The sequence below is a fragment of the Pan paniscus genome, chromosome 4, assembly GCF_029289425.2.
Source record: "Pan paniscus chromosome 4, NHGRI_mPanPan1-v2.0_pri, whole genome shotgun sequence".
Classification (NCBI taxonomy): Eukaryota; Metazoa; Chordata; class Mammalia; order Primates; family Hominidae; genus Pan; species Pan paniscus.
This window is the reverse complement of record NC_073253.2, coordinates 63086204-63112274: the sequence shown is the minus strand read 5'-3', so window position 1 is coordinate 63112274 and position 26071 is coordinate 63086204. Positions and strand designations below refer to the sequence as shown.

The 26071-nt window shown below is 33.9% G+C and overlaps 1 protein-coding gene across 7 annotated transcripts in view; it reads left to right on the top strand.

Moving 5' to 3' along the window:
• Nucleotides 1–25648, top strand: part of PARP8 (poly(ADP-ribose) polymerase family member 8) — a 188165-nt gene extending 162517 nt beyond the window's left edge. For 6 of the 7 annotated variants that reach the window (XM_055112394.2, XM_063604478.1, XM_055112393.2 and 3 more), the window contains 11 exons: nucleotides 310–435; nucleotides 1433–1498; nucleotides 4011–4078; nucleotides 5859–5907; nucleotides 7049–7161; nucleotides 7417–7489; nucleotides 9020–9089; nucleotides 11905–11978; nucleotides 13103–13172; nucleotides 14055–14139; nucleotides 21090–25648. In XM_055112394.2, coding sequence (XP_054968369.1) covers nucleotides 310–435; nucleotides 1433–1498; nucleotides 4011–4078; nucleotides 5859–5907; nucleotides 7049–7161; nucleotides 7417–7489; nucleotides 9020–9089; nucleotides 11905–11978; nucleotides 13103–13172; nucleotides 14055–14139; nucleotides 21090–21192 — 897 coding nt within the window. In that variant the 3' untranslated portion in view covers nucleotides 21193–25648. The remainder of the gene's footprint in view (nucleotides 1–309; nucleotides 436–1432; nucleotides 1499–4010; nucleotides 4079–5858; nucleotides 5908–7048; nucleotides 7162–7416; nucleotides 7490–9019; nucleotides 9090–11904; nucleotides 11979–13102; nucleotides 13173–14054; nucleotides 14140–21089) is intronic. The other variant, XM_034960114.3, reaches the window with a different exon arrangement.
• Nucleotides 25649–26071: the final 423 nt, after the last annotated feature.

The following is a 26071-nucleotide window of genomic DNA, read 5'->3' as shown; positions in this document are numbered from 1 at the left end:
ACCAGAGCAGGGACTTGTCTGTCTTGTGCCTCGTCTTACCATAGGGTCTAGAACAATACTGGCATATAATGTGTGCCTTTGAAAAAGAGATATTAAGTTGTGAGTAATGAGAAGCAGCACATGTTTGTTATTTTGAATTGATGGTAAAGTTTGGTCAAATGTGGTCTCAAGTCTTGCATTACACATTTGAGAGATTGGTAGCAGTCCTGATCTTCCTCGTTAACTTATGCTACCTTGAGAGGGAGAAACAATGGCAAAGCACTGGATAAAACCTGAAGGGTAGTAACTATCTTATGTGTATATTTCAAGGTGGTAGATCTACTAGTATCCATGTGTAGGTCTGCGTTGGAATCTCCTAGAAAAGTTGTGATTTTCGAGCCATATCCTTCTGTGGTAGATCCTAATGATCCTCAGATGTTGGCCTTCAACCCCAGGGTAAGTTGTTATCATGGCACACCAATCACAAAGTTTTCTTTAACAATAACAACAACATTGAGATTGTAGTCTCATTAGGTTTCCTCTTTCTATCTAAATCTCTATCTCATCAAGCATATCCATGAGTATTTAATTTCATCATATATTTTTGGGGATTCTGACTTACATAACCTCATTTTGATTTTAAAGATCATGGGTAAAGGGACAAGTTTTCCTTTCTTTTCTGCATTTTCACTTCAACCCTCCTTTCCTCTTTCCCTTCTTCCTCCCCAGCTATCTGAAGGTTAGTGAAAGTTTAGTTCATACTGTTAATGGACCGGCCTTTCTTAAGGAAGCAGTTTTATAAAGGTTCCTGAAGATAAGGCAGAATCCTTTTGAAATTACAAAACTTTCAAATTGCATAAGAGCTGAAATTGCCTCAGTTTCTATTACTACTCAGCTTGAAATAATTTTATAGAAACAACTGTATACAATTTTCTTGGAAGAACTTTATTTCTTCATAAATGGCAACAGCGCACATATTTAGATCTTGCTTGAAAATGAATTGTCAGCTATGTGACTGTATGCTATCATTTGTATACTGTCAACCATACTCTTGTTAACAATATTCAACTCAAAATAAAATAAAAGCGGTTGTGAGATTTGAAGTGGGTTTTTGTATTTTAGGATTCTATGTTGACTTTATTCATTATGGCTTAGTGTTTTAGTGGCGAAAGCCTGAATCAGGAGCCCCATAACTTTTTTGTGTTTCTAGATTTTTTTCCCCCATGGCTTATAGAAGGATTGGCATTGTTTTCTTTGTTTCTTTTCTCTGACTGAAGTCCTGGAGCCATCTTATAATAGTCTTCCCTTTTATGTACACAAAACAGTCATTGCTTTCAAATTGACCCCAGTAGAAAATTCACATATGGAAATAATATATTTCTCTAGTGATATACAGACTTGCAAGAGCTTATAAGCAAATGCTGTTTTTTAACATCACTTTTTCATTAAACAGAAAAAGAACTATGATCGAGTAATGAAAGCACTGGATAGCATAACTTCTATCAGAGAAATGACACAAGTAAGTATGTCATCTGGTCTTGTACAGTATATTTTTAAAATGTCTGAGAGTTCTAGCTATGTAGTGAAATGTAGACTTCTCTATAATACATATCATTTAAAAATTTGTGCGGTATTAAGATGTTTTAATTAAATCACATCAGTGTACTAGCATGTAACACTGTGACTTCAGGAAAGTAAGTGGATAATTATAAGATAATTATACTCCTAATACTCTGCCCTCAAACTCGGGCAAGAGCTTGGGTACATGTAGGTATGTCGGGATATTTTAAGGCAAAGGTTAAATCTGGTACCATCTTCCTAGACTGTCAATTTTAATTGATGGTAGCAATTTCAAAACATTATTTGAGTATTAAAATAAAAACAGAAATGTTCTTTAAAATGGAACTTTTCCATAAATATTTTATATAATGCAAAATCCCAAAACCACTTTGGAAGATGCCAGGCTCCCGGAGAGTATGGGTTTATGTTTTTGGTCATTAAGGGAAGCTTTGGTGGAAATAGTTTGATGAGCAAGGATCGGGGTTTGTTAGGAAAATCTAACACATCCCTGGGCTATAGTCCAGCATTTGGAAAAGCATACACTGTTGAATTATTGAGACCTTTCCACTGCCAAAGACTTGGAGAGAGGTTTAAAACTTATCATTGTAAGTAGAAATTAATAATCTGAGATTGACAACACACATTATGTGTGCAGCTTGCATGTAGTGGTTTCAAGGATTGCACTGCCCTAGAGACCCTTACAGGCTTATAATGAGTATTACCCTGGGTCCTTTATTTTCTCTGGGGAGGGAATAGGGGAACCCTCCTGTCCCAGGGCCCACTAAGCTGCTATGCAGCTTTCTTCCCGCCCCCCACCAACCCCCAGAGTTATCTCTACTGCTCTGTAGGAAGACAGTACTCAAAAAGTACATTTTTGCGTTTCCATTTTGATTCTTGATTCTTTCGATCATCATTTATTCATGTAGTCAAATATTCGTTCATTCACTCAATAAATAGTGTGTGTCTGGCAAAGAGTAAACAAGAGATCCTTTAATTCACAAATGCTATTATTTGCTTAAAAAATCACCATCCCTTTGGGTTATTTTTCTATGCCAGTACTTTTCTGTTTTATCTGAATTCTTTCTCAGACAAGCACTCCTTATTTGTATAGGGAAAGAAAACAATAAAATGTATTTCCACCTAGGAGAAAAAAAGAACATATTGGAATATCTTATACAAAATCATATAAACATTTTTAGTCATGAAAAAGACTTTGGTATAAGGTATACTATACCCTAGACCTTGATTATTTTTGGATTTAAAAATAGCTACAAACTCTGACTCTGGAATCAGCTCTCTGCCAAAAATTGCTTTGTTTATTCTGGGTCATGTGTAAGCTATTTTAATAGAAGGGAACGTAGACGACTGAGCGTCAGCCTAGGAAGTTAAGAAGCCAAAATTGTATAACTGGCTCATCAATGAATGTGGCCTGTGACCTTGGGCAAGTTGCTTAATTGCTTGGTGCTTCGCTGTCAAGGTGGAAGTAGTAATGCTGCACCCTGTTTCGGTGTGTACTTCATAGGGAAGCTCTCAGGTTTTATTGTGTCAAATTCTTTAAAACTTTCTGAATAAATACAACATTATACTGTGCTGTTTTCTAGAATGTACTGTCCTATACGTAGCCCTAAATTGTCACGGAGAGATTGCTCTTTGTTCTGTGAAATGGTTGTTGGTTAAATCCCATTAAATACTTTTTAGAGAAGGCTTCGTCTTAGGTAAATTGTGTCCAATTTTTTAATGTAAAGGTCTATACCTAAGTCTGGACTCTCAGATATGAGCATTAGTAGTGGCCCTCACAAGCTTTGCTTTCATATTGGTTATTGGTTAAAATGGTCATTGTGAAAGAGAAACTTTACAGGACACTTGTAAAGGTGTCAAGACAGATTTATTCAGAGCACTGCAGTTGGGGAGAGAGACTGCAGCATAAACTGAGCTCAACTTCAACTAAGACAAAGGTGATCCAGGTTTTTAAAGGCAGAGGAGAGGAAGCAAAAGGCGCTACAAGTAAGTGAAAAGGCAAGGAAAAGAAGATGGGACTAGGGGAGTTATGTAAAAATGGAAAGTTACAGAAGGGGATAAGTGGAGAATTACCAAAAATGGTTTGGCAAAGTGGGTTGGTACAATATACATTTTGTGGTTTGGGAGCATCACGTTTTCTTGAGCAGAAACTCAACAGGGGGCTGGAGAGTGGTCACCTTTAGGGACATAGGCTAGTGTAAATGGAAGCCAGGCTAAAATCGGGACAAGTCTTTTAACACAGTGTTTGGGCAAGTCATTTTGGTGGCATGAAAGTTCACAATTCCCATCATCTTGGGAGAAAAGACTAGGGCAATTGTTGTTGTTCCCATGTTAAGTCCATAAATTTTTAAGTCTTACTAGATTAGGCATATCGTTTGGTCTGATTTTCCTTTTGTGAAAACGGAAAAATGAATTTTTATGAAAAATCAAGAAGTATAATGACTTTTTTTCAGGCACCATATCTGGAAATCAAGAAGCAAATGGATAAACAGGACCCCCTTGCTCATCCCTTACTGCAATGGTATAAAATTCTAGTTTTCCTCTTAATGAAAACAGCATCCTTTTCTACTGCTTGATTTAAGGAAAAAAAACAAACAAACAAAAGTAAACCTGTCTTACAAGCCCTGCAATGCTATAGTTCTACAAGCTTATGAGACCTGGTGATTTTACAACCTTAGAGTCCTTAATGACTCTCACTTTAATTAAAACTTATACATCACAAGGGGAAGAGAATGCTGTCACATGCACTACCAGGGATAAATAGTGCATTTGACAGCAGTTTGCCTATAGTTTTAAAAGATGTGATTAACTAGATTATGTGGCAAAAGCATTTTGGTTCATTTAATTTTCTAGTTCAGTGAGGGCTAAGTGATCAAACTCAGTGTTTCAACCTTTATTATTGAAATCTTTCTAATCTAAAATAAATGTTTTATATTTTGCTCCCTTAACAAGGCAGTATAAATATGATTAACTCTTAACTCTCTGCTTGCTCAGTGCAGAAGATGCACAGTTTCAGAGTGAGCCTGGTGAGGGATGTAGTGTTACCCCAGCATGAATTCTAAAAGGAGGGCTAGACTGTGAAGAGGAGAGAAGTCACCTTGCTGTGATGCCCATTTCAAATAATTTGCCCTCTTCTACTTCTAATAATTTCCTCTCTTGTTTCTCATTTGCAAAATGAAGACACTAGTTTCTACTCAACATCCCTTATAAGGGTTTTATACACATGTCTCTTTGAATTAACTTTGAAAACTCCAACTCCGTGAGATTTACCATACAGTAATACAAATGTAAGGCTTATAAGAGATTGATATGAATGAGCACTTATACCATGCTATGACCAGGAAGTTTTAAAAAAATATGTAAAGGTGGGCAGATGCAAAAGAATCTGGCTTCCTCAAGATTCTGATTACTTAACTTTCACTTCATTAAAATTTTATAATACACATTTAATTTAGTCTAACAAGATTATAACAAAAATTAGGTATAGAAGCCTTCCTTCTTTGTATCTGTTATGATCTGTTACTAAATCCTGACACAATTAAGTAAAATAACACTAAATTTCCATTGTAACCTTTAAATTTTTCTCATTATTATATTCAGATTGAAGGTAAAAATTGCATATATCTAGTTGCTTTCTTTTTTTCCTTGTAGTCAGATGGTTAACTTTTAATTCTTGTGATCATTTCCTTCAGCTTGTTAGTCACTCTTCTTTCAAGATGAAGAGAGTCTACCAAAACTTATTATTTTGTGTGCTTATAGAGCAGTTCCTTTCAGATACTTCAATTTAATTTTTTTCAACTGCAGTGTCTACGTATGTTGGATTTTGTATGTAAACCATTGTATATATATCAGCTCAAAGAGATCCTCAAATATTTAAAGAAAAAAAAATCTTCATAAGAACTTATCCTTAATTTAAGCAATGTAAGAGAGGAATAAAAGAAGCAGATCCATGACTCACTGCTCTTATTTGTATTTGGATTATCATTATTTGAAAGTACATTCAGAAATGTTCAAATGTTCATTTTGCTGATACTTGAGGTTGTGCTTATTAAAAACTATGTCTTAAGTTTTAGGGAACAACTTCCTAGTGTGTTTTCTCAGATTAAAATATTACCTTTTTTGTTACATAAGCTCTTTAAATTGTTTCAGGAAACAAACCTAAATTATGCGACTAAATGAAATTATTTCCAAGTTTAGTTTATGGCACAGCAAAAATAAGTTTTAATCGGTTGCCAACTAAGAAAAAGAACTTTAAATATATTTGGCATGTATTTGTGACTAATGGATCATTTTAATTTCAGGGTTATATCAAGTAATAGATCACATATTGTGAAACTGCCAATTAACAGGGTAAGTTGTTTTTTTTTTTTTTTACATATGCATACAGAAATGGGAGGAGTACTTATCAGCTGGGAGAACCTACCTTGTAATTTTTAGCCAGACTCTCCAAGAATTGAAGTAAACCCAGGTTAAATATAATTCTTTAGTTTGAAATAGCCATTGCTCACTAGCTCCAAACCTTTCCAAGATAACAAATTCAAATTCAGTCTGCTGTCCTGACTTTTTAAGTGAATAAAAACATCAATATGAAATCATTTAGTTATTCCACAAGCAATTGAAAAATATTATATGGAGATTGACCAGAAGGAAGTTAATGTGCTTTGTAATCATTGTCAGTTTCACGTTGGCACATTTCCACTTTTCTACAGCTGAGAAGCTATTGACCTCAGACAACTTATTTATCAGCTTAGTAAGCTTAAAAAATAATAATTTGTAAAAAGCTAATAGACTCTGGATTTCAGTTCTGATCATCACCTAAGAGCTGTACCTAAAAATCTCATTTTTGCCATCTGTGAATCTCTAAATGTGAGATTCCTATGCATTATATTCCTGCATAACTATATTCCTAAGAGAAAGGGAAACACTTAGAAGATGTTATCAAGCTATTAATCCAAAAGATTCTGCTTTCATTTCTTTCCATGACCAAGGAGGAGACTATATTTGAATGTAGGCAAAAATTCTCAATTTTATAAATATATGCAAATAAAGCATAATAATAATTTTTGCAGTTTTATAAACTTTTCTTTTCTGCTTAGCAAACTCCAGAATATTTCCCCAATTGAATAGCTAGTATATACTTAGGGACTCAATAATAAAAATGTTAAAAGAAATGTAATTAAGAAGGCAGATCTGCTTAAACATGATTGCATACTGTATTCCAAAGCTAAATATAAATGGCTTTGGATTGTCTGTTTCCTATTCCTTTCCCATTTGCCCAAAGAATTGTTCTTCATATTTGCAATTCCATGTGACTTATCACTTGCGTAGAGTTTTAAAAACATTATACAAATTAGCTTGCTAATGTGGTTAGTGGAAAATTACTATAGTTTGAAAGTGGGTAATTCTTAAACCAATAAAATTTGAAATTGTCATCAGCCTGAATATATGTTAAGTTTTACATGTTTTTGTTTGTCTTTATTTTAAATGGCAGCAATTGAAGTTTATGCATACTCCACATCAGTTCCTTCTTCTCAGCAGTCCACCAGCCAAAGAATCCAATTTTAGAGCTGCTAAAAAACTCTTTGGAAGCACCTTTGCATTTCAGTGAGTAAGGCTTAATGTTAATGGGGGTGTGCTCCCATTAACATTTTCCAGAAATGTATGGGGAAGATATCACTGTCTTTCAGTAAATGATCATTCAGTAGATGGTCATTCAACAGATGGTCATGTAGTCAACTACATAATACTTGATTTGGCAATCCAGAACCTTCAGAAAGCACCATGACTTATTATGTTTTGACCACTTTGAAGATAATTAATTTTCTGGTTTTGCTTTTTCCTTTCCGTCTGTTTTTTTAGTGGCTCACACATTGAAAACTGGCACTCCATCCTGAGGAATGGTCTGGTTGTTGCTTCTAATACACGATTGCAGGTAGATTTTCTGAATGCTTTCACAAGACTTCATTCTTCTTCAGAATTGAGATTCAGTAAGCAACCCTGTTGTTAGGTTTAACTTGCAAAAGAGGAAGCATGTGAGTAAGACATTATATGGAATTTCTAGTAGGCATACTAGAACTGAAGCAGAACTGATCTATACACAATGATGTAAACACAAAATGGATCACACAATGAAAAGAAAAAGAAAGGATGGGTGCAGTGGCTCACACCTGTAACCCCAGCACTTTGGGAAGCTGAGGCGGGCAGATCGCTTGAGGCCAGGAGTTTGAGACCAGCCTGGCCAACATGGCAAAACCCTGTCTCTATTAAAAATACAATATATATATATATATATATATATTTATCCAGGCGTGGTAGCACATGCCTACAATTGAAGCTAATTGGGAGAATAATTTGAACCCGGGAGGTGAAGGTGAAGGTGGCAGTGAGCTGAGATCACACCACTGTACCTCAGCCTGGGTGACAGCAAGACTGTCTCAACAACAAAAAAAGAAAAAAAAAGAAAAGAAAAGAGAGTTTAATTCCCTCTGAGAAAACAGTAAAACAAATCACACTTTTTACTTAAGTAGAAAAACATTATCATGCACAAAGTAAAATCATACAGGCATTCTGTTCATTCAATGTACATTTCTAGAGCACTGGGCCTCAATATGAATGCTTTTAGAGAATAAAATGTAGAAATAAGTGAAGATTGCGTGCTAGAGAGCCATCTGATACCTGCTTTTCCGCCTCCAGGACAGTACTTGGTGTTAGCAGGATATCATGGCAGTCATCTTCATCTTTATTTATGCCTTTCATCCTGCACATTTCACTTCACTCTCCTGCAGCTGAATTTTTTTTCATCTGACAGCATAAGGACATAAGGAAATGAGATGCTTAACCCAGTCACTTGAGCTAGATCTCATATTACGATGACATTTTAGATGATTCAATTAAATGTTAAATGTGTTTAGTATTCAATTCATACTAATAGTGTGTGAGGGCCCAGAACACAGAGATAATAAGAAAGAAATTTAGTTGATCTGAGTATAGTTTCAGTTAATGAAACTTATGTAACCTGAAAAATGTAACAAAGGATAAGAACAGGATGACAGATAGTATTATTAATGAAAATCTGAGCAGGACGCTTTGTTTATACACTAACATATAAATCCTAATCAGAATGCGTTACTGTGTCTTTCAGACCAAGTTTAGTTTCTGAAATTTTAGATCCATTAAAATAAAGGCCTACTAGTGTACTTTATAATAAATGATTGTCTTTATTAATGGTAGGATGGAAAACATTTATCAAGAATATTTTTCCTCTAGATACCATTTTTCTTACATAAACTCTGAGTTTTAAGCACAAGGATATTAGTACTGTTTTCAAATTAGACCTTGGAATAGAAGCTCTGTGATTTTTTTGTAAGACTGAATGTTCTGACATGAAACTGATTGCTTTGTCAAATATTAACATTTAAACTATGAACAGACCTCTCTCTCTCTCCCACTCTTCCCATCTTAGCTCCATGGTGCAATGTATGGAAGTGGAATCTATCTTAGTCCAATGTCAAGCATATCATTTGGTTACTCAGGTAATTCCTGTATTTCATTTCTAAAGTCACATTTATTAGGTTTTAATTTTCTTATTGTTTATACTCTATTCACAGCTTTCTATTGTGCCTTATTAGATATATTTTTATTAAATTTGTTTGCTAAATGTCAAAAGCAAAAACAAAGCCCATTTTCAAGATGAATTTATAATACTCTCCCTAGTGTACAAGATGGAATATATGTTTCATCAATTTAAAAAAATATTTAATATTCCTTACATTTATTCCTTCCACAAATGAATATTGAGACTATAGTGTATGCAAAGCACTATGTAGGGCACTGAGAAGTACACATACATAATATCTTTAAGTGTAATTCTATATCATGCTAATTTCTTATCTTTGTAATATTATTCATAAAGAAGCTTTGAACATTGTGGAAACATTAGAGTAGAAAAACACCCTCAAAATCATCTTTCTTGTTAACAACTTTTTGTAAATTTGGTGAGATTGTGGGAAAAAATACTTTGGAAAAAATTGAAAACTTGTGCTGTGCAGGAGCCTGGTGAGTTCAAAATGTAGAAAGAATGATCACCAAATTGTTAGCATTACTTATCCTTGGTGGAATTGGTGATGTTTTCTTCTTTGCACTTAAAAAATTTTTGGAATATTTTACAATGATCAGCATGATTTATATAACAACTAACCTATTCTGGTTTAAATATAAAATAATTATGCTCATTGTATAAATTCAAGCTACACAGAATTTTTGAAGTAGCAGATGAAAATTTTCTCTCCTTTACTACAGCTTCAGTGTTCTGTGTATGTTCCTTCACACTTTTAAGTGGTTTTATATACATATAACTGCATATGTAATTAGTTTTGCTTGTGTGCTCATGCGTGTGTGTGTGTGTGTGTGTGTGTGATTATGTGATCACGTTACACGTTTTAGGAGATGTCATTCACATGATGCCTGAATGGTGAGTCTTAATATCCTCATGTTATAGGAAAGGATATTTAGAGAGGTCTGATAACCAGGTGAACATTAAAGAGAGCTACCTAATTTATTTACCAAAGTTCATGTTCTTCCAACCATAACAAGTTGTTTCTCAATGATAGAAAACTTGGAACGCTTAAAACCAGATTTATAATTAGAAATACTAAAAGAAAACAGCAACATTGATAAATGGTAAAATGCTGATGGAAAGAAAACTTTAAAAAATGAGAAGGTTGCATGTTAACAAAAAAAGAAAAATTAGAAATATATGAAAAATTAAAACATAATTATTCAAGTAACTATTGCTGTTCAACAAAGCACCTTAACCTTAGGGCAAAATAACAGCTTCATTACGCTCATAGATTCTTTGGGTCAGGAATCTAGGATGGGACCTGGCTAAGTGATTCTTTAGCCCCTCGAAGTATCCACTGAATGCCGCTCAGCTGATGGATGGGCTGCGCTGGCAGGCCTGAGACAGCCTGACTCATATTCAAGAGTTGGGGAATTGGACTCCATCTCTTGTTAGCAAAGAAATGCTGTTTCAGTGATCTCTGAAAATACAATATGCCAAAATAACACAAAGAAAATAAATACCAGGAAGTGTAAGATACCGTAGAGATAGGAAATAGAGTTACAAAGAAGAAATCTATTAAAATCAGACTCTAAATCTTGCTAGAACAGTACAAAATAAAAAGCTAAGAAACCAGCTGAAATAAATAAATACATTCTCAGCATAAAGAAAAAACACAGCAAATCATCAAGTACTGTAATTTTCTGTTTTTTATACTGGTATATAGACTCCTTCAATGGGTACATGGAAAGAATTGTGGAAGGGTTTACAAACCATGTGAATGGATGTAAAAATTTGTGTTATATGTGCTTTTGTCTGGAGAGGGAGTACATACCTTTCCTCAAATTCTTGAAGGGCTCTTGATCTAAAACAAATGTAAGAATCACTACAGTAAGATGACGTAGCATCTGTCGTTGATTTTGAGGGCTGAAAGTGTAGGGGTAAGAGAACAGGACAGCTTCTCTGCATATATACCCTTTGCTTTTTGTTCAGAATTGGCATTTGAAATCCAAGGCCTTCTCCTCAACCTGTCCCCATCCACCCCTCCACCTTTTTGGAAGGCCTGGAAAAGTTGGATAAATGTACTTTGCAAAATTTGTAAACAGGCTTTTCCCCTTCTCATTAAGCCATTTGCTGAAACAACTACAAAAATCAACACCTATCTCAACTTCTGGTGTAACAGTAGATGAACACTTTCTAATAAAGTGTAGATACAAATCTACCTATTCTAAAACAGATGTGTATTTTAGTTCTGCTTTTCTAAATTATTCACAGTAAGAAATTATGGCATTTACAGAGTAAGCTAAAATTTGTGCATATTACAGACAAAAAAACTTATATAATTTGTCTTAATTAGAAGAAATGTTAAATTCTGCATAGAATTTAAGAACAAATAACAACAAAAGTTCAGTTGTAATGTAAAAATATTTTTCTGACATTGTTCACATTTCCCACCTTTTATTTTCTCCTTCTCCTAGCCAGATAGTGGGAATGAAAGTTAGGTTCTAAAAGCCTTTTAAAATCAAGTTTTAAGAATTTTTAAATTATATTAATTTTATGCAGAAGAATTTTCAATCCTTGCTTTCAATGCAAAAAAATAACTTTCCCAGGACTTCCCAAACCCACTGATCTTCCACCTCAGGGGCTAAGGGCACAGCCCTTTGTTACTGTCTCTAGCCTAATGTGATCAAACCTTTACCTAGAATGGAACTTTGCATAGTAGGTCGATCGTACTTTCAGCTGCATCAGACAGCTTTGTCCCTAAATTATTATTTTGCCGATGTTTTCAGGGATGAACAAGAAACAGAAGGTGTCAGCCAAGGACGAGCCAGCTTCAAGCAGTAAAAGCAGCAATACATCACAGGTGTTGTAGTGACTTTAGTGACTGCTTATGATTAGTGAACTGTGGCCTCATCAGCCAGCAGAGCATGGAAAAATAGGCTTTTTAAGTCTGAAAAATTATTTAATGTGGTCATCACTTATAAAGGAATAAAACTCACTCTGAAATGCAGTAACTGAATTGCCTCTATACGATAATTAATCAACAGATATTTATCTCCCACCATAATACCAGAGATACTCCTAGGCAGTAGAGTGTGGTGATGGCCAAAAGTAGACACATATTCCGTCTCTTGGAGCCTACATCCTACTGAGGGGTATAAATAAATTAAATACATATTTAGATAGATAGAATGCTAGATATTATGAAGAAAAATAAATCAGGGAAATGAGACATTTAATGCTGTCAGGTGGAAGAGGGATCTGGGATGAATGTTAAATGGGATGGTCAGGAAAGGATACTCTGAGAAGGTGACATTTGAGTCAAGACCTACAGATGATGAGTGCGTGAGCCATGTGACTCTCTAGGAGAAAGAACATTCTGGGCAGAGAGTAGAATGACCATCAATCCCATGTTGTTTCAGAGAAAACAAGTATATTCTGGGAAAATTAAAAAATCATCTGATAAGTAGTGTGACTTTAAATTTAAAAAAAGAGAGTATAGCTAATCTAATATTTGAAAAAAAAAAATCCCAGATTTTCTACATGAAATATTTCTGTAACCTCCGTGACCTAGTACATGATGCTATTAAAAAAATGGGTTGGTTTTGGAGTAGGTGATCTGAAATAATTGATTTTGATGTTTGAAAAGATCAAGCAAATTTAATTTTGTTTACCTTGAAATAAAGAGGCCAAGCTTTTAGTAAAAATAAATTTGAGTTCTAATTCCGTGTTGTAAGATTATTGAACCCTAATTTAGCATTTTTCAGTTCACTTATCTCAAGAATAATTTAGTAATGATGATGTACAGAAATTAAATAAAAATAACTTAATATTAAGAGAGTGCAAGGAAATTGATGCTAGTCTAGATAGGCTTTTTTTTTTTTTGACCTGGAGCCATCTTAGTGACTATTACTTTTTAATGATGAACAGCTTTTTTCACAAAGTGTTTCATTCTGACTCTAAGTTTTAATTGTTTTTGGAATTTAGTCACAGAAAAAAGGACAGCAATCCCAATTCCTGCAAAGCCGTAACTTAAAATGCATAGCCTTATGTGAAGGTAAGTTGAAAGTTTTACAAACCTCATAGTGTTAGTTCCTAGCGCATCTATAATTAAAAATATAAGTATATTTACAGATTGCTTATGGTGGAATAGGGAAAGCATTATTCCTTATGATCATCTCAAAGGGCACAAATGCAAAAACGGGTACCGTAGAGATCATAAAGGTTCAAACCAAATTGCAGAATTGGCAAGAATTCAGAGAGTGATATATTTTATTTCTGGCAGATAGTTCCAGAATGGTAATTATATCTTTCTGATCAAGTAATGCTTATCTCTTTAGTTAATGTGCTACCTTCCTCTTAAAGTTGGTATTTGAATATATGATACTATGAAAAATGTGAAAGATGAACCAAGCACTGAGAAGATAACCTATTAGGTCTTTCTGTTCCTGCACTGAAATTATTATATTATTCTGTACTGAGGACAGAAAAATTGATGGGTGATTTGCAAGATGATATACTTTTCTTTGTTCTTGCTTTAAAATATGACTGCCTAAAAATTCATTTTTTCTTCTTGTGTTAGGAGTTTTAGTAGCTGCTGTCAACTGTCTTTTAAGTTTTCAACACACGGTAGTTATATAGGACATGAACTTGCTGTCTACATAGTTCTTAAGTCAGGACCTATCTGCTTTTGGTAATACTTAGATGAGTCCCTTTTTATTGTTATACCAGTTGTTATTCAAATTATAAAGTTGTTACATGGTCTTTCACTGTTTTTATCTATATTTCTTCATAGACAATAAGGCTAAACAATTTTTATGTGTTCATTAGTGCTTGTATTTTTGCTTTAGATTTCAAAGAGAAGAGATATATTAAGTCGGAATGGACTAGGATTCCTTTAGAATAAAGTGGTTCTTTAATTTTATTTTCCACTTAACAGTGATCACCTCATCTGACCTGCACAAACATGGAGAGATATGGGTTGTCCCCAATACTGACCATGTCTGCACACGATTCTTTTTCGTGTAAGTGGAAATGCTCAAATTTGTATATTACTGTCTTTGCCACAAATGGGTTAGTGGTGACTGAATTATCGTTTGGTCTCTTTAGCTGCCAAAATATAACAGGTAATTGAGTTTAACATCAACTAATGTTTTTGTTTTATTTTCAATAAGCCATTAAAAAAATCTAAATAATTTTTAAATGCTGTTAACTTAGAAGAGCTCATGAAAAACACCTGTTAACTTACAACTAAAAAAAACATCATCTTAGTCAGGCCTGGTGGCCCACACCTGTAATCCCAACACTTTGGGAAGCCGAGGCGGGTGGATCACCTAAGGTCAGGAGTTTGAGACCAGCCTGGCTAACATGGTGAAACCCTATCTCTACTAAAAATACAAAAATTAGCTGGGCGTGGTGGTGCATGCCTGTAGTCCCAGCTCCTGGGGCTGAGGCAGGAGAATCGCTTGAACCCAAGAGGTGGAGGTTGCAGTGAGCCAAGATAGCACCACTTACTCCAGCCTGGGTGACAGGGAGAATCTGTCTCAAAAAGAAAAAAAAAGAAAAAAGCAAAACACCATCTCTGTCTCTCTAGCCATCTCTCTGTATGTATATATGTATACATGTGTTTATACACCTCCATACACACATATACTTTTGTTAATTTTAAAAATTTAGAACTGGGATGAAGAATACAATAATGAAAAGGTCTGTCCTATAAAAGATTGATCTACATTCCATATAATACAGGCTGGCAATGCAGTACATGTCAATGTGGGGTTTTTTTTGGCACAGCTGTATCATAAGAGTTGCATTAAAATATAAAAGCATTATTTTTCATTCCTAAATAATGGGCGCAGTAGACCAGTCTAATTTTCACTCTACCCTTGGCTTCCAACCCGTTTCCCATGCTGTTCCCACCTTATCCATGATCTTGTCACAGAAAGGATTTCAGGGAAGAGTTGAGCATATCTATTTTGTACTTTATGTAGTATACTTAAAATAAACTGAAAAATGGAACTGTTAAGGTTGCTTCAGTATACTGTATATCCTGAGTACCCTGTGCATTCAGCATTGGATCTGTTGGCTTGTTGACAGACTATTCACAGTGAAACTTACAAGCTGCCTGGTTTTCTTTTGGATGATTTGAAAACTGTGATCGTTCTTACCATAGATATTTGCTGACTATAGATTTCTTTCTTAACAGTGAGGCAGCAGTGAGTATAGGAGAAGGAGCCCGCTTTTGATCAGATAGTTTGAATCCTGGCTGAATAGTAATTAGTAAGATGATATTGCCTGGTTGTATAACACGTCTAAGCTTCATCGGTAAAATGATAATAATATACCTGTATCAGTCAAAATCCAAACAAGAAACAGATGACCCATGAAAAATATTTTTGGGTCATCCACAATTAGATTATTTACAAGGGTATGATTATAAGGAAACCGCAAGTTCAGTGTAGTAACCTGGATCTATTAGCACCAGAGCTGTTATACATTCCCAGGTACAAAAGGACACAGACAGGAAGCAGTCCTGTTGGGAAGCCCCATTGGCCAAAGCCTGCCAGAAGCTAGAGAACAATGAAGCTTATTGAGAAAGTCCTTACAGGTCAGGCTCCTGGGGCAGAACGAAGGCAGAGAAAGACTCCAAGAGGATCCTGGGGGCTCCTAGAGAAGCTAACTGAACACAGTACCTATAAAGTTTATTATGAGGATTAATTTAACACAATGCAGGTCTTGGCCACTGAAAAGCTTATTAAATATTTTTTTCTGTCTTCTTTCTTAACTATCTTGATTGTTATCCACTATTAGATGCTTGGCCTTGCAAAAAGAAGCCTTCAGTCACCAAGTTATTTCACTGAGAAATCTTGAGATTTTGGCCGAAAAGTAACTCCAGAGTGCTTTCCTTAGCCTGTCATCTAATCAGTTCATCTACTCCTTCTGCATCTTGCTAAAATTCAAATTAATTGAGCCAAATAAACAACCTTAGATATTTAAATAGGCAGTACCATTTTTAGTATTATTTCTTTTGAACTTTTAGATAAATTATACATAAAGCCTATCTGTAGGGATGTACATGTTGCGGGGGGTGTTTACTGGAGAAAAGAATTTCTGTATTTCATAAGCAAAAATTGAGGATAAATCGTGAAGAAAAGAGAAGTACACTCAGATACTTCCTAAATAATACAAGGAAAAATTTCATATTATCATATTAAGATAATTGTCATTGCTTTATGAACACAAATGAGATTTCATCCTTTTTGCACCCTCAGGAGAGAAGAGACTCATTAAGGAAAATTGATAAATTCAAAACACATCAGAAGGGGAATCTGTTTCATTAACGTGCATTCTAATTACAACCATCAGTTTCTTTCTCTATGAAAGATATGATCACAGAGTTCTATTAGTAGTGAGCCGCCCTAATGTGTGGTAACACCTAGAAGAAGAATAAATCGATGAGAATGAAGATAAGACAAAAACTCAATTTCTGTTCTTTTTATTTTAATTTTTTGATACATTATGTGATCCTGGATGTTAGAAGCTTTGCCTAATGACTAGGATATGAGTTAACATGGTTACCTTTTTTAAAAATCTATTATCAGGTAACAATATTAAAAATTAAAATAACTCCCATGCTAATCTGATTCCCACAGTTGAGATGATAAAACAGTCACATAGTATGCTAATCACATGTTTTCCAGCAAGTAAGCAGCACAGAATGAGAGAAAAATTGGAGGGAAATTTTAGGGAACAGGCTGGTGCATCAGAAAAAAAAATGGAAGTAAAAATTTAAAGGAAGATATCAATTAAAAAAAAAAGAAGAGAATTAGAAGTTCAAAAAATTTTTGTTGGAAAATTCCAAAGTGAAGAAACTTAATTAAATATAAGTGCTCCAGGCAAAATGTAATAGTTCAGATGTTATGAACAGATCCAAGCCAATTCCTAGTTTCTAGAAACTGTGAGTAAAGCTTGATTACATGACTAACCTTGAAACGCATGTGTACTAGGACATTAAGACCCATATGTAGAAATTAGGAAGCTATTTTCAAAAGGGCTGGAGATGTGAATGTAGGAATGAATAAAATGCTCACGTTATAACTGTTTGATGAGTATTTGCCCTCAAAAAGGGCTAATACCTCAAAATCAATATACAAATAGGAACCCATTATTTAAATTCCCTGGCCAACATCTCACCTTCTCCAGTCTGTGCAGTAATTTTATACATCAAAGAGACTCGAAACCTGAGCTGTAGTTTTCCATTTCTTTTTCCTTGCTCAGTACAGTAGTCATCAATTCCCAAGTTTATCTTTTCACAATTTTGTCCCAATGCCTTTATTCCCATGGATATATTATTCTCTCCCCTAGAATATATCAAAAGATCATTAGTTCTCCCTGCTTCTACTTTCTTCATCACTCTTAGCCTCCTTTGTGCAATGCAAGACTTATTAAACATTACCGTTATTACACTAGTGATATACCTCTTTAATATTCAGAAATTGAAGATAAGCCAAAAAAAGGAGAAAATTTTCCATATTATCCCCATTTAGAGTTAACTAGGATTAATCTTTTGGTGTACAGCCTACATTCCTATGCATATAAAATTCTAAGATCATACTATTTATACCATATTCATTTCCCTAAAGCAGTGTTTTGATTATTCACTGCCCAGACAGGCTGATAGTTAAATGGAAGCATGGCATTCTCCAACATATCGAGTCGCTTCTACCTTACTTCAGTTACATGCACAAACCACTGATTAAGTGAAATTCTTGTCCAAGCTGTTTCTTTAAAACAACTTGGAGTTGTATTTCCCACTATTGTGCCTTTGTTCAGTCAATCCAAATGATTTGGCCTTCTTACCAGCTAGACCATTAGCCTATTTTTCAAGGCTCATTCAAACATGGTCTTTTCCTTGGCACCTTCCCTGACCTCCCAGTCTGAAATGATTCTGTCTTTTCTCTGAATTCTGTGCTCACCTTATGTTTGGACAGCTCAGGCTGCCTTGTCATTTTTTTTAATTTGTAGAGATGAGGTCTTAGCTATGTTACTCAGGTGGGTCTCAAACTCCTGGGCTCAAGTGATCCTCCCACCAAGTTGTCAATAATTTCAAAAGTTTTTATTTATGAAATGTTCTTACATACCTAAGAAATTTCCAGGCAGCTAAATTTCATCTAATTTCCTAGTTTCTATTATTTTTAAAGCAAATTGGTTAATTTTTCGTTAAAATTTTAGTAATCTTTTTACACTCCTGGGAATATGAATAATTCTTGTCTCCTTTTAGACGTTTTCATTTTTCATTCTACCAAAACCCAGTCCAATGTATCATCTCCCTAGTGGTTATCATTCATGTTCTATTTCTCTTAAATTCTGTTGCTTTCCAGACATAAAAGAACTTTACTCTTAAATCATAAATAGCTGTGACATGTTCTGTATACCCTATTGTAATAAATACTCTAATACCACTAGCAACTTATGTATCTAAGCCTTGCCAGTTGCCCAAATTAAATGGATGTTTGATTTTTCTTGATTATTATATATGCATCAAATTTAAAACACCTGAATGCCTTTGGTCAACTTTGTCCTTCAACCCATGACTGTTGTGCTTCCTTGTGGGTTTCCTAGACAGTAGAAAAATATGCATTTTATTTAATACTTTTAAGCATACTGTCTCTCTCTTTCTTTCTCTCTCTCTCTCTCTCTCTAGTTCTCACTCTTGCCTTCACTCCCACTTTTGCTCTCTGCTCTCTCTTCCTCTGTGCTCTTTCAGTCTTAAATTATTACAGTTTATGCAAAGAATTTGAATCTCATATCTTCTCCACTAACTTCTAATGCTTTTTAAGTGTCAGGGTACATATAATATTTGGGTAGACAAACCCTGCCATCTGACTGAAAAGAGTGATGGGGGAGTGATGGGGCATGACTGGAGAGGAAATCTGTATTTGAATGATGAAGGAACTCGTATTGCCAATAACTTGGATTTTGTTCTGTAAGTGAGATGGAGGCCATTTTTCTATCGCTTTTGCAGGGTGGAGAATAGATCTTGTAGGACAGATGATGGGGATAAGTGTAGAGACAGAGATCAGTTATAATGTTATAACAACATTCTAGGTCAGTTTTTCTTACCACAAAAAGAAATGTGTTTGACATTGTGACTTAGAAAAAAATAATTCTTTCTATCTGTGGTGAAGTCAATGTTCTCTATTCTATTCTATTCTGTTTGATTCGATTTGAGTCGATTCTATCTTAATCACTTAAAATGCTGGTCTGGACAACCTAAATTAATTTAAAAACCCACTAGTTATACACAATCTGCAACTTGAAAACCACTCATTTAGATGAATGACAATGGAGGCCTAAACAAAGGTAGAGAGAAGATTTAAGAAAATGGAAACAAGATAGCTTGGTGATTAGTTGGGTTTAGGCACAAAGAAGAGCCAAGAATTACTAAAGGTTTTGTGTTGCTGGATGACGGTACATCAAATTGAGATATGGATAGCATAAAAAATAGCAGTCCTAGGGTCAAAAAATAAGGGCTTTGAATATATTGAATTTGTGTTATCTGTAGCAAAGTTATATAGAGAGAAAAATTTAAGGATTGGAGATAGAGCTTTAAGAATGAGCATGTGGGTGATAGTTAAAACTTGAACGGGGCTGAAATCATTGATTTTGCATATCATGAGAGAGAGAAAACTGAGGTGTGATTCATGTATAAAACCATCATTGAAATGAGAGGCCAAGGAAGAGGATGCAATAAAAGTCATGGAGAATTAATCTCAGTAACAGAGCACTTACTGTCCTGAGAAAATATTTGTAATTGGGCTGTGTACCACATATCCCATTCTTTTTCTTAGGGTAATGTTTCACCATGAGGTGTCATTTCCATGTATATGTAAGTTGAAACTTGCTAAGTATATCTAAAACAGCGATAAGAATTAGCCAAATAGACAACCTTGGGTCATTTAGTTAAGAATTTAGACTTGGTACAAATGCAGTTATCACTTGATGGTTAAGCAGTGGATTACATAAGGAGCCAAGTTCTCTCTGCTGTATGTCATCTTTTCATTTTCCTATATTTTGCTATTTCAGGAAAAGATAGTGGCTAGTATTAATCTTTGAGATGCTGTGCTTATATCCCTGGTTATCTGTTTTCAAGTAATTACCACTTTTCTAAAGCTTCTGTCTTGAAGCCATTTTTATGAAGTAAAATTAATTTGTCACTTGTTCCCCTCTGAATATGATCATGAAAGCTTGAAAATTCATTCTTAGGAAATTCTTATTGCCCAAGTAACTGTATTTGAGAAAAATGAATTACCATCTAAAATGTAATTATTTCTTTTTAAAGAACTTAGTAATTGCTGTTCTTTAGTATTATATTTTCCCTTCTACTGCTGAAGTAAACTTAGCAGGCTTGCATTCTTTTGTGAACTGCCAGCATAAATAAGAATATGTTAGTCAGACTAAATAGTGCGACCAGTGATAAGAAAAAAGGGCAGCACTGATTATGGCTGAATAATTATTAGAAGGCAGGCATGGCAAAGAAGCAGTGGTAGAAAGTGAAGTGTCTTCAGTCAGAAAATAAAGAAATGATCGAAGTAGGAGTAGAGTTAAGAAGTCCAGAATCTTAGCAACATAAAGTTGAAGCTGTTATATTTTTTTATAGTAGACTTCGTAGCAGCTGCTATGGGAAATGCCTGCAAGGCCAAAGACACTGAGAAGCTTCTTGCAACTCAGACAGTCTTTTATGCGGGGATAAAAAAAAAAAAAAGGAAGAAAGGGGAAAATTTAGGCATGACATAGAATGGGCTGTTCTGTGTTTCGCAATGAGAACACATTGTTAAATACACCTGAAAAACAACCGTATAATTTGCTTTTGATTCTCTTGGGCTATATTTTAGGTATCAAATAGCATTTCTAAGCTGTTTTAAATGCTGCCATCTTTTAAAATGTTTTTATCTTTTTATGTTTTGTATTTCAGCTATGAAGACGGCCAAGTGGGAGATGCAAATATTAATACACAAGAAGGAGGCATTCACAAAGAGATCCTCCGAGTAATTGGTAATCAAACTGCTACTGGTTAAAGGACCACCATTTAATTAACATGATTCGAAAGCCTTCCTCGGGTTCAAAGCTGGATTTTGAACTGAAGAAGATTATAAAATTATTTATTGTTATTATAGACAAAATTAACCCTTTGAATACTGATTTTTTTTCTTAGTATTTCTAAGTATCTCATTAAATACCTAAAATGGTATAAGATTTATCAATTGTAGGGTTATGGAATCTAGTAATAAAATTTCAACAGCACTTAAACTGAAGTTTGGGTTGCTCACACAATAAACAGATTGAAAAAACTGTTTTGTGCTGATATTTTTATACTAAACTCTTTAACTGGATATTTGGTATTATATACCGACATTTTAGGTTACCAAAATAGAATTGAGAACATTTTATAATGGCATCTAAATCTATCAGATACTTTGCAATAAGTATACTGTTTGCACATTCTGATGTGCTATATCATTAGTAGTATGGGCATTCTAATGTTTTGGAAGGGGTGTTCCCTATTCTATTTTTCTTCATAAAAAAAGAAGTAGGTCTTAGAAGCAGTGCTTTGCCAAAAAGTATGTAATATACACATCTATACATTCATGCATCAAAATGTGTGGTTGTGAATATATTTGTGTATATTCACACGTATGTTTTGACAAGAAAGATGGCTTAGCTTCACGATTCTATCCTCGTTTAATGGAAAGAAGATAATATTTAGTAAGCAATAAATTTGGACATAAATCAAGATATGAGCCAGATTTACCACCATTCATTCACTGAAAATATTTGCAGACAATTTTTCTGTTTGTCTGAAGAAATTCAGCCATTTTAAAATGTTATCTAAAAGTCATAATTTGGGGAACATACATGGCCTGGTAGACCGAATCTATATTCAAATGATTATGTATTTAAAAGAAAGACCTCAGAATTTAAATAAACCATATATATTTTTTATTTACTACAAAAAAAATTATACAATTTTATTTATGCCACACCAGCATTTTTATATTTGTCCATCTAATATCTCTGCTTATTTTTTCATATTGAGAAAGAACACAAACTTTGATGCTTCTTTTATATTAAAAGACCACAAATAAGTTTATAGAGAACAGTAACACCAGCTCTCAGCATTTCCTTTTCAAGAGTCATAATTTCATCAAAATCATTTCTTATTCTTTGAGTCCTAGAGTTCTTATTCATCAAGTTTTAATTGACAGTGTTTATTTTCCCACATGTTGTCTTTGGAATAAGGCCATTCATGAAAGCAGTTTAATTAGTGAGTCTGCCAGTCTGTTCAAACCCTGAATCAAGGCTCTATCTGATTTTAATTTATGTAAAAAAAAATAAAAATGTATAGTCATTTGCAAGTATAATGTGATAACTGCTGTGTTTATTTCCTTTGTCTGGCATAAAAGGTGAGAAAAAGGTCATACATGTTGTTAAGGGTTGCAGTGTAGGAAGTGTTTTCTAATAATTTGTTTTGTTATATTGCAAATAATTGATATGCCACTTATTTTTGCAAGAAAAATAGGCCTGAAGTGGTTGGGATATTAATCATTTTGATAGTATCTACTTAAAGCATTGATCTGTTTTGACTTGTGGCTCTGAACTCTGGGCTAGGCTGAGGGATAATAGTAGTGGGGTAGGGCAAAGATATAATATCCTATCCAGTGTTTTGTGACCACTTATTTGAAGATTAGTGTGGGACATGAGGACCTTGCTATTTTTTTGCCAAGATGCTGCAAGTCTCCCAAATCACTTCAACTGTGTTTTTAAAACATTTTTAAGCAACAGAATTATTTTTTTGAAATTAGTCTATACATTAGACAGTCTATACATGACAAACATGAAGATCTAATACCAAGATTTGGGAGACAGGATCTTGGAACTCCACCTGTTTGACCACTAGGACCACTGAGGCACCTCCAATAAGCTCTGTAGAGTGCCTCCAGCATAATTTAAAATCCACTGACCTAATCCATTATGGCTTTACTTAACATTGGAGTGATCCGTAAAGAATATAGTATTGGAGTCTGAACTGGAACGGTAACTCGTAAGACTCAAGAAAGACCGTTTAAGGAAAATTGGCATAATACAAACTGTTCCTGTTGACTTAAGAATAACAGTAGGTTCACCTATCTGAGGAAATTAAGTAGTTGATAGTTTAATGATAGGCATCTTTTATGATAATAAAGTAAGATGTCTTCTTATGACAGTTAATTGAGTTGTATCATGATACAGAATGACAGATTTTGTTTCAAACAATTGCGTCAGAACCTTTGTAAGGAAATATTCTAAGGAGAATCAATCTTATTTTTTAATTGAACTTTTTGAAATTAGGGATACTATAATAACTGATAAAGATGATTTTCTGTATTTCTAAAGAATCTAATTTCAATTACTACCATTAACATATAAATGTGCTTCCAAAATCCAAGCAGGTCTATACAATTTAGAGATTTGAACACTGTTATCATGCTTTAATTCAGTCATTCATTAAAATATTATCTATTCACTTATTTGATGATTCCAAACATTTGATATTGTATTGTGTTTTTATAATTATTTGAAATCTGTTCACCGAGGCTTTGTAATGGTTTTATTAATTGTGTAGCCATTGCTACTTAGATAGTAACCCACTGAGCAAAGGCAGTCATTTATTTTCATCCTTGAAGTAGGGGAAGAAAATTATTAATTTATTAGTTCTACTTTTTCCTGCATTGCTGATTTTGTGAACATTTTACTATGAATAATCTGTTCTCTTTCACTGTATTAAAAGGAGAAGAAAATGAACATTTGAGAATGGAAAAAAGTAATAATATACAAATAATCTAGTGCTATAAAATGCATTATAGTAAGACACTTTTGGTGTCTTCAAGTGCACTATGTTGGAATAAATTTTATACTTGTTGCTTAGTAAATCTCAGTCACACGTTTGGTTTGAAGCTGTTTTTTTTTTTTTTAAATTTGAAGTTTAATTTTAAAAGTGCCACATTGTAAAAGTTACCATTAAATACTATGTAGTATAAAAAACCAACCCAAGCTATTGTTAATGCTCTGAATGTTTTTCTTTGAAAATTTAAGTTTAGAGAAGAAATTCCTTCATTTTTCTCCCCTTTGCTAAAAGAAAGAAAATCTATAATATGTAAGTCTATGAATCTTTAAATAACTGAAGGAATTTTAGCAGTACTTTGTATAATAAAAATATTTTTTAAACTATAACTTGCCTTAGAGCATGGGGTTTCAGAAAGTTTTGACGAAAAACTCATCTTCATTAAAGAGTCTGGATAACTTCATCAGATGGTAATTTAATATGTCATGAAGGGGACACTCAACATTGGGTCATCTACCATCTAAATAAATACGGATTTCATGGTGGCATTTGAAGCACATTTTGCAAACATTATGATGTTCTATTGTCTTGCTGAATTCTTTATTATAACACTACCTCAAGACAAATGATAGACTGTTGGTAAGGTAAATTGGGTTTTCAATGTCAGGAACAAATAAAATTTTGCAAATAGAAGTCATCAAATAATTCAACAGGAAGACCATACTGGACACAGATGTTGTCAGTTACTTCTGGACAATGTGGTAACATGGATATTTCAGTCACTGGTAACAATGTCAGGGTTAACACCCAATGAATTATTTGAAACAATTTGGGTTGCAAAATTTGAAATTAATTAGTCTATTTTGAGATTGATTTTCTTCGTGGGCCAATTTTATGTCCATTACCTAAAGCCACAATCTCCCACTCTAAAGAGTTAAAGGATGAAAACACCCAACTGCTACACTGGAATGGCAGACTGAATATTCAAGCATTTTGGCATTTAATGCCTGCTAAATTTTTGTCCGATTATATATAGATTTGATGTATATTATTACCCAGTAAATTCTTCTTGGGAATTTTGTATACATTATGGAATATTAGGATAAGTTTTTGTAGGTCAGAAGAATTTCAAGTAGTTTTTAGACAAAACATATCCATGAGTGTGAAAAAAGCTGTGTTGACGAATAGATTACATTTCACATTTACCAGCAAGTCAGTAAAAAATAGTGCTTGTTTACATAGTCAATATAATTTAATGTTCTAAAAGTAATATCTTCGATCTGCCCAATATTTAATGTATCATTTGAGATTTTTAAAAATGCAGCCGCTCCTTTATGTAAACATTAAGATATGCCTATGTTTCTTTAACTATACAGCCTCTTTACAATAAATTTCTTGATTTTTGTGCACAGGATAGTATCGCAACCTGCTATTTAGCCTTTGGTGCCTTAGAATTATTATAAATATTTAACAATATGTACATAATGTAAATACTGCGAAGAGATCAGTAAGGCCAAATATTTTCTCTATTCACTTTTTATTGCTCTTGCTTTCTATTGCTACTAAAGCCTCTTTTATCCAGCTTTGTAATAGTTCCAACATTGTAGCGAATGTAAATGTTTACTTTCAATAAATCTGAACTTGTTCAACAAGTACGGTATATGTGGGCAGTATTTTGAAAACTCAGTTAGGCTTTAGATTCTCCTCTTGATGAACCTTGCTTCTAGGGTCTATGTATTTGAAGGTCTCAAGAAACTCCAAAAATGATGTTGCCCTTTTTATTTTTAAAATGAGGGAAAAAAGAAAGTCTTTTCAGTATTCCCCAGGTATTTTCAATAGATTTAAATTGATTGTATGAGTGCCGTTTTAATTTCAAATTATCTCAAGAAGTATAGCAGTGAAACAAAAGATTCTTGTATGTTTGTATGTGTTTCCGTTTGTAACATCTGGCCATAATATCTAAAGGAGCATTTCAAATGAAATGTCCTGAATTTTCTAAGCATTTTTTACCTGATAAGTAATCAGAAAATGATTTTTAAAGCACCACTTTTTATAAGATACATCTTATTAACTGA